The 9,102-nt window shown below is 36.6% G+C and overlaps 3 protein-coding genes across 3 annotated transcripts; all 3 read left to right on the forward strand.

The window, feature by feature from the left end:
• The first annotated feature begins 1,437 nt into the window (after positions 1-1,437).
• Positions 1,438-2,135, forward strand: LOC105219125 (uncharacterized). Its single transcript, XM_011195061.3, has 2 exons — positions 1,438-1,598; positions 1,787-2,135. Exons 1-2 carry the CDS (start codon positions 1,559-1,561, stop codon positions 2,119-2,121), a joined length of 375 nt encoding a protein of 124 aa, XP_011193363.1. The 5' UTR covers positions 1,438-1,558; the 3' UTR covers positions 2,122-2,135.
• A 1,983-nt stretch (positions 2,136-4,118) lies between these two features.
• On the forward strand, positions 4,119-4,779 carry LOC105219124 (uncharacterized). The gene is made up of 2 exons (XM_011195062.3): positions 4,119-4,279; positions 4,353-4,779. The coding sequence occupies exons 1-2, from the start codon at positions 4,249-4,251 to the stop codon at positions 4,658-4,660; spliced, it is 339 nt and encodes a 112-aa protein (XP_011193364.1). The 5' UTR covers positions 4,119-4,248; the 3' UTR covers positions 4,661-4,779.
• A 1,572-nt stretch (positions 4,780-6,351) lies between these two features.
• Positions 6,352-7,395, forward strand: LOC128919729 (uncharacterized). Its single transcript, XM_011195064.3, has 2 exons — positions 6,352-6,574; positions 6,855-7,395. The coding sequence occupies exons 1-2, from the start codon at positions 6,535-6,537 to the stop codon at positions 7,238-7,240; spliced, it is 426 nt and encodes a 141-aa protein (XP_011193366.1). The 5' UTR covers positions 6,352-6,534; the 3' UTR covers positions 7,241-7,395.
• The last annotated feature ends 1,707 nt before the right edge of the window (positions 7,396-9,102 follow it).

Genomic DNA, 9,102 nt, shown 5'->3' on the forward strand with positions numbered 1-9,102 from the left:
CCCACTGAAGACGAAGTATGTTTCGGGAAATATAAGAGGCAAACTGGAAATCGCTTATCATTACCGTCCTTCTTTATGGTGCAGAAGCTTGGACGATGTCAACATCAGATGAGACGACACTAGGAGTCGAGAGGAAAATTTTGCGCAAGATTTATGGTCCTCAGAACATTGGCAACGGCGAATACCGCAGACGATGGAACGATGAGCTGTACGAGTTATACGACGACATTGACATAGTTCAGCGAATAAAAAGACAGCGGCTACGCTGGCTAGGTCATGTTGTCCGAATGGACGAAAACACTCCAGCTCTGAAAGTGTTCGATACAGTACCCGCCGGAGGAAGCCGAGGAAGGGGAAGGCCTCCACTCCGTTGGAGGGACCAGGTGGAGAGCGACCTGGTTACACTTGGAATCTCCAACTGGCGCTGAACTGCGAAGGAAAGAGAGGAGTAGCGCGCTCTCATCGATTCGGCTATAACCGGCTAAACGGTTGAACGCCAATCACATACATACAAACTGGAATAATCAAAGCTGTTTCGCAAAGGAGCTAATTGATCAATTAAGCGGTCTTTGCTCGATTAAAGCGCTGATTTAGATCGATTTACCATACAAAATAAAAATTTAATTTTTCTACTTTAATTTTTAATCGAATCTAAATAGAGTTAAGAATGAAAAGCAACTCTGCGAAATAGCAGTAATACTATCCGGCGGTAGACGCCGCTGCTGAAAATCATAGCAAAATCAAAAATGTATAACATTTGATCGATTATCGAGTAGCCGGCAGTGCGAAGGGCAAACACTGGTTATTAACTGGATTAAAATTTTAATTGATCAACATATAGATTTACTATTTCACTAACATTGAATAATAGGAAGCAGTAAGCTACTGAAAGATTGACTATCACTCAAAAGATGTCGCGCTAGCAACCTAAAGCTCGACTCAATGTTAACTTTAATGGTTTTTGGTTGTTGCTTTCTAACTTATTCAGTTTCTGCTTATTATCAGCTTTGGAAAAATATGATGATTTGAAAGTTTTAACTATTAAGTCAGTGCCTGTATTTGCAACCTGGTCTGGTTTCAGCAAAAGCTCATTAACGCGCCTAATCCATTTATATAAGTAAACAAAACTTAACATTCTTTTGGTACAAAGCTTAACTATAGAGTAGGGAAATATATTTATATTAATTTTAGACTACCTTCATCACCGACTGGTAATAATTAAGAGAGCGTTGAGTTATCCTCTCTTAACCGCTAAGCAAAAAATATGTTGTTGGATTCCGTTGCATTCATAAAAATTAGTACAACAATACCACAATTAATGCATAATTGCATCTCATCCGAAAATTTATATTTATTGGTATGCAGTTACACGATTCTTCTAGCAAACAATGAGCTCCACTTGCTTGCTGGGAGAAGTCTTGAACATATAAAAGTATTCAAATTCGCAAATGAACAAGTATTCGGACCGATCTAACTATTGTAACAACAACAATAGTTTCTATACTTCAACGCTAATTGTAAAAAGGTCCTTTCATAGCCAATCATTCGCTTAGAAGAGATGGCGCCAAAACCCCAATTAATATATTTATTAATTTGTGGTGAGTAACCAATTTCTATAATATTTTGCTGGATACTATTGTTTAAGGGGCGAACTTTTAAACAGCCAGTTTTTATATGTAACCGATTTAGCTTAGCACCTCAGTCAACAGCTTACGCTTTGCTACTCCCCGAGCACAACGGAGTTCTATTTAACGTTTTTTTTTTTTATTTTTGCCAACTCTTGTAGCCTTCTTCATCGCACACCGAATTTCAACTGCTTGTGCACAAACTCAGCATTCGCATAGTGTGGAGGGATCTTCTTCAAAGTCTATGGACTCGTTTGAGTCAGCATTACATTACATGACCCCAGCAAATGAAACCGAAGTAATGACGGCATTAATGAATCAATTGTTAATCGAGCTAGCAGTTAATGACGAAAATAATTCAAAAGCTGAACCATTATCAGAAACTGAACGCCAAGAAGTTAATGTATTACTTGAACTGGCTTTGGAAGAACTAAACAACAGTACTAAGTTGGCAGGAGACCAGAAAGTAAACAGCGAAAATTTCAGTATGCCGTAAAAGTAAAAAATAAATTTAATTAGATGCATGTAAATTGAATGTAATGTAATACTATTCTAAAAAGAATTTCAATAAAGGCAATAAAAAAAAATACATTATTCGTTTAGTAAATAGGGCCTTCTCCGCACAAAGTTCACAAAGCAGTTGACTTAAAAAGCTTAAGCAATACGTACAATCTTAAATTATAAACCTTAAGAACTCAATGATTTGCAAAGATTTTAGCTTCCTTGAAGGATTTGTACTTTTTTCGGATGTAGCGAATGAAAACCTTTTTTGCGCCCTTCAGGAAGTTTCATGTATTTATTATTAGTTTCGAGTCACAAGAACTTCAGCTATTCAGAAGTAATATTTATTTAGTGAGATGTTGGCCTGAAGGCAGACCAATATTACTTAGCAATATCTCTTCGGCCAACCTTAAACCAGGTAGAATCATTCCGCTGAATATATAGTAGTGGCGCCCTCTCATTTAACCACAAGCTACAAGGTTGATAAAATTAAGTGGTGATAATCCAGGCAATTCCAATGATTATAAAAATACTTTTTTATGCACCGTACTTCCCAAATTATCAACTTGAATATCTGAAGAATCTTCGCTATAGCGCTTTTTTTTGGCGATTTTGCAACCTGTTGTTTTGTTGATTTGCAATTTAGGAGTAATTTCAATGCCGAATGTACAGTTTGTGTGCCTACTAACAGGCTGCCAAGTTACCCCTATTCCCGTTGTGGTTTGATGGTGAAATCGACTCAGGAATTATCACGGTCCTCATATACAATATATGATGATTTTCGTTATTCTATTTTTCTTTATGAATATATGGGTCGAATTGTGTTATCTTTATAAAATTCATCAATAAATTCCGAGAGTATAAAATGTTCGGTATACAATTGAACAATGACAAAAATATTTTAACAAAGCAAAAATGACTACCTTCAAAATAGTATTATTTTTATACTCTCGCAACAAATGTTGCTAACGAGAGTTTTATAGTTTTGTTCACATAACGGTTGTTTGTAACACCCAAAACTAAACGAGTTAGATATAGGGTTATATATACCAAAGTGATCAGGGCGAAGAGTGGAGTTCAAATCCGAATGTCTGTCTGTCCGTCCGTCCGCCTGTGCAAGCTGTAACTTGAGTAAAAATTAAGATATCTTGATGAAACTTGGCATACTTATTTCTTGGCACCATAGGAAGGTTGCTTTCGAAAATGAGCAAAATCGCTTAGTGTTGCCTACGCCAGAAATATATATATAGCAGCCCTCGTATTAGATATAAACACTTGTATAGTCCATTGGCATCGTTAGCTGGATTAGACTTTATCAATCGTGTGTCTTAATATCGAGTGGTCTTAAAATGTTGCAAGAAAGATATCATAAGATGATCTGTTTTTTGAACCTATTAAATTTTTTTTAATGATTCCGGGAGCAGTTTTAGAGGAATACTAATGAGTTGGCAGGACTTGACCAAATATAAATATAAGTCTATCACGGCTACGCAGATTTGATTGTCGTGAAAACGATCTTACAACTGGTAAGATACTCTTGACTGGTTGTAAATTCCTATTCACAAAAGAATATCAGCATCTCAAATGATAAAATGAACTGGTCATGAGTCCGGTTTCTTTGTAAACCTTTTCACACAGCTGACTAGTTTCTCTTGGTTATTTTCATTTTATCTATTGAGCTTCTACTTATAAAAGAAACAATTTAAAGTCTGTAGAAAACTGAAAACTTCATCGAGATCAAATAAATAGTGTTAGCGATTATTTTTCCTGCTTCACAATAGACCTGTTTGACGCTATAATTTATGACATCGGCTCTTTAGAAAACTATAATTGTACACATTAATTCCCAATCACAACTTAACTAGAACTTTGTGTTTTTGATATGCAACTACACGCTTTTTGGACCCACACAATGAGAGATAATGGTTTTTTAGAACTCTTATGTAAATAAACTGTAGCAGATATTATCAGTGAAATCTCAAGAAACTTCGACCGATCTTACTATTTAAACAACTTAAATTGAGATTCTTCAAGCAGTGCGAAATCATCAGTTTAGTTAATGTTCACAACATTTCACTATAACCTGAAAAGGGTTTGAATTCTAAAAACTAATTTATCGAAAATGTCTTCAAAAATTCTTCTAATAATTGGAGGCAAGAACCTATTTTCTATAACTATTTCCAAGGATAACTGCTGTCTTCATGTTTCCTTAAATATGCATTATAGCTTTTCTCATTTCGAGCGCTCGTGCACTGAATGGTGATATGGCAACGGAAGGCTCTCTACGAACACCTAGATCAGCTCAGTGGTCGGGGTATCCGCCGCCACCCCCACCAGGCAATAACGGAGGATTGCCGCAACGACTTGACAGGTTTATGGGAGGCTTAGAAAGTGAATTCAGACAAGAGTTTAATAGACCAGGATCACCATATCAGAGGCGACCGATAAGAGAAGCGAAACCGATAACTAACGCTGATATAGAAGTAAAGATAATGAAGGGCATAGAGCAAAACAGAAAGAGAAATTTTCGCTAAACTATATGGGTTATATTAATTAATGTTTTTCTTTCTTTATCTAAGTATTTTTCGAGTAGGAAATTTGTAGAATTATTAAAAAAGTAAAACTAATTAATAAATGATAAAATCAAACTATATTTATTGAGCTTTCTGCATTTCCATTTTTTATACAAAAGCAGGGAGCACGTATGTATTTCCGCAATTCTTTATGAAATGTTTAAATTTTTATTTTTTGTTAATTATACTCTCGCAACATGTTGCACAGAGTATTATAGTTTTGTTCACATAACGGTTTGTTTGTGTCACCAAAAAATAAAAGAGTTAGATATGGGGTTAAATATGTTTTTTATATATATCTTGCAAACCAATAAAACTGTATAAACCAAACTTTCTGCAGTCGTTTGTTTTAGCCATTTCCTTATACCAAAAATGAAAGAAATCGGATAATAACCACGCCCACCTCCCATACAAAGGTTAGGTTGAAAATTACTAAAAGTGTGTTAACTCACTAACGAAAAACGTCCGAAACACTAAATTTCACAGCAATAATAGCAGAAGGAAGCTGCACTGAAATTATTTATAAAATTGAAAATGGGCGTGGCATCGCCCACTGGGTCAAAAACCATATCTCAGGAACTACTCGACCGATTTGAATGAAATTCGGTATATAATATTTTCTTGACACCCTGTTGACACGTGTGGAAAATGGTCGAAATCGGTTCACAACCACGACAACTTCCCATATAACTCATTTTTGAATTCCATCTTATTCCTTCACTTTATAATAGATACATAAGGAACCAATGAAGATAGCGAAATAAAACTTTACACAAATACTGTATATGATCTGTGGAATCACTTGTGAAAAAATTGACTATAACTTTTCAATGCCCTGGATATCGAAGGTAACTTTACACCGAAAATTTCGTTAAATCTCTCAAGTATCTTAATTTAATTCAGAGGAAATATTTTTCTTCTAATAGTGTGTACCAGAAAAGGTTAAAATCGGGTCATAACTTCCCTTATATATGAATATATGAGAATACCTAATTATAGGATTTTCAAAAATACGATGAGCTTAAGAGCCTATAAATCGTTAATATGTGAAATATATTTATGCCGAATATATGGGTCAAATTGTGTATTATATAATATTAATAAAGTTAAATAAATAAATTGCGAGAGTATAAAATGTTCGGTTACACCCGAACTTAGCCCTTCCTTTCTTGTTTTTAATTTAGTATGGGACCACAACACTCTATATGTTTTCCATTATCAATATTTTTAATTTATTGTTCACTGTTGAAGAAAAAATCGTGTCTAATGCCGAATATAAATCTTAAAATTCGATAAATCATTGATTATAACGGTACTTTTTTCTGAAAAAAGTCGCTAGAAACATGCAATGCGTATTTTTCAGCAGTTGTATTTAAACTTTTGTACATCGTAATTTTATGTTAACGTTATCTACGTAACAATTTTTGAATTTCATTGTTAATTAATTATATAATATATATAAACTGCATCAATAAATTTGCGTTAAAACACTTTATTTCAATAAAAACTGAAAATTTATGGGTGTATTTAAACCTTTGCTTTTGACTATACGTGAGCTAGTGTTTGCCGAATTATACAATTTTCTAACAATAATACTGCAATGCATAATCGCATCTCATCCGAAAATCGTGTATAAAATGGCATGCAGCTACACGCTTCGTCTCACAATGAGCTCCACTTGCTTGGCAGAAGGAAAACTTGAACATATAAAAGCTAAACTCGGAGATTAATCATTATTTAGACCTTTCTAACTATTTAAAAAAAACTGTTATAGTCGTTGTATTGCTTCGATAATTAAGAAGGTCCTACCACAGTCAATCTATCGTCCAGAAGAGATGGCGTCAAAACCCCAATTCACATATTTATTAAGTTGTGGTGAGTAACAAATTTCTATAATTTTTTTCTGATATACTTCAAGGGACTACTGACTAAGGGGCGAACTTGTAAATTGCTCAAAAAATTACAAGACTAAATACGCAAGTTCGTGATATAACCGATTTAAATAACAAATTTCGGGATAATAATTTAATTGGAGATATGGATGCTGTGGCTAAAATATTTGCTAATGTAACAGTTAACAGCTTTCGTTTCGCTTTTCTCAGATCGCAGCGGAGTTCAATTCAACGGTTTTCTATACTTTTACAATCTCTTGCAGCTTTCATCATTGCACTCAGGATTTCAAATACCTATGCAACTTTGAATTGTTCTAATATGGAGGGATCTTCTTTAACCTCAAGAAGATCGTCTGAGAATCCAAAAATTGATATCGAAACAATAAAAGCGTTAATCAAAGTATTGCTGACCGAACTATCACTTGATGACAAGGAAAGTCCAAATATTGAAATTAAATCACACGATACATTATCGGAAATAGATCGGCAAGAAATTAATGAATTAATTAAGAATATTTTGGAAGAACTAATAGACAATGTTAAGAATATTACCAAAAATGGAACTGAACCAGAGAGTCTAGTAGAAATTACGCAAAATACTTTAGTGCATAATTGTCAAGAACGTTTGGATAGAGCGCCTGTCGCCTGAGCGAGATGATCGGTTCAATTTTGACTAACATGGGGTGAAGAATACACAGAAGTCAGCAGGAGACAAGAAAGTACAAGACGAAATTCCCGTTAAGTTCGGAACAGCCACATGAAAAATTAAATAAATAATAAAAACAACAAATAAATGATAAAGCTTTTTAATTTCTAAACTTAAGGTCTTAGCCAATCAAATATTCCAAAGCAGTTCTAAACTACCAAAGATAGACAATTATATGTGGATAAGTTCTGTTCACTTTGTAGATATTTAGCGTTCACCGATTGGTAACACCATGTGAAGCGAAGTCCTTCTCCACCTGGTCCTTCCATCGGAGTCTCCCTCTTACTCGGCTTCCCCTGGCGGGTACTGCATCGAACACCTTCAGAGCTGGAGCATTTTCGTCCAATCGAACAACATGACGTAGCCGCTGTCTTTTTATTCGCTTAACTATGTCAATGTTGTCATATAAATCGTACAGCTTATCGTCTGCGGTATTCGCTGTTGCCAATGTTTAAGGGACCATACATTTTCCGCGAAACCTAGTGAGTATCTTAGCTGCTACAAGATAGTGGTCCGAGTCGATGTTGGGACCACGGAGCGTACGCACCTAAAATACACTGGAGACATATCGGCCATCTATCACAACGTGATCGCTCTGGTTGTGTGTGATTCGATCGGGGGACAGCCAAGTAGCTTGATGTATTTTCTTATGCTGGAATCTAGTCTACAGACGACCATATTTCGGGCCCCAGCGAAGTCGGCCAGCCTCAGCCGTTTGGCGATGTGTCGTCATGGACGCTGAATTTTCCGACTGTTGTGCCAAAGAGACCTTCTTCAAACACCCTGGTGTTAAAATCGCCAAGCACGATTTTGACATTGTAGCGGGGGCAGCGCTCATAGGTGCGTTCTAGGCGTCCTTCTCTTCCATAGGGGCGTGGGCGCAAATAAGCGATATGTTGAAGAACCTCGCTTTGATGCGGATTGTGGCTAGACGTTCATCCACCCGGGGGAATGCCAGTACTCGACGACGGAGTCTCTCTCCAACACCAAATTTGCGCACCTTTATATGGCCGCTGCAGTAGATGTCACAAGGACCCCCCTGCTTCCGTCCTTGTCCCGTCCATCGCATTTCTTGGATGGCGGTGATGTCAGCCTTTGCTCTTACGAGGACATCAACCAGCTGTGCAGAGGCATCTTCTCAATTAAGTAGAGACCGACCGATTAATCGGCCTTGGTATCGGCATCGGCCAGTATCGGCCACAAAATTAAGCATCGGCATCGGCCATATTTGGCCGATTCTTTCTAACGGGTGATTTTTTTGAGGTTAGGATTTTCATGCATTAGTATTTGACAGATCACGTGGGATTTCAGACATGGTGTCAAAGAGAAAGATGCTCAGTATGCTTTGACATTTCATCATGAATAGACTTACTAACGAGCAACGCTTGCAAATCATTGAATTTTATTACCAAAATCAGTGTTCGGTTCGAAATGTGAAATCCGCTTTTTTATCGACAAATTTTGTTCAGCGATGAGGCTCATTTCTGGTTGAATGGCTACGTAAATAAGCAAAATTGCCGCATTTGGGGTGAAGAGCAACCAGAAGCCGTTCAAGAACTGCCCATGCATCCCGAAAAATGCACTGTTTGGTGTGGTTTGTACGCTGGTGGAATCATTGGGCCGTATTTTTTCAAAGATGCTGTTGGACGCAACGTTGCGGTGAATGGCGATCGCTATCGTTCGATGCTAACAAACTTTTTGTTGCCAAAAATGGAAGAACTGAACTTGGTTGACATGTGGTTTCAACAAGATGGCGCTACATGCCACACAGCTCGCGATTCTATGGCCATTTTGAGGGAAAACTT

Source organism: Zeugodacus cucurbitae, chromosome 5 (assembly GCF_028554725.1).
Source record: "Zeugodacus cucurbitae isolate PBARC_wt_2022May chromosome 5, idZeuCucr1.2, whole genome shotgun sequence".
Lineage (NCBI taxonomy): Eukaryota > Metazoa > Arthropoda > Insecta > Diptera > Tephritidae > Zeugodacus > Zeugodacus cucurbitae.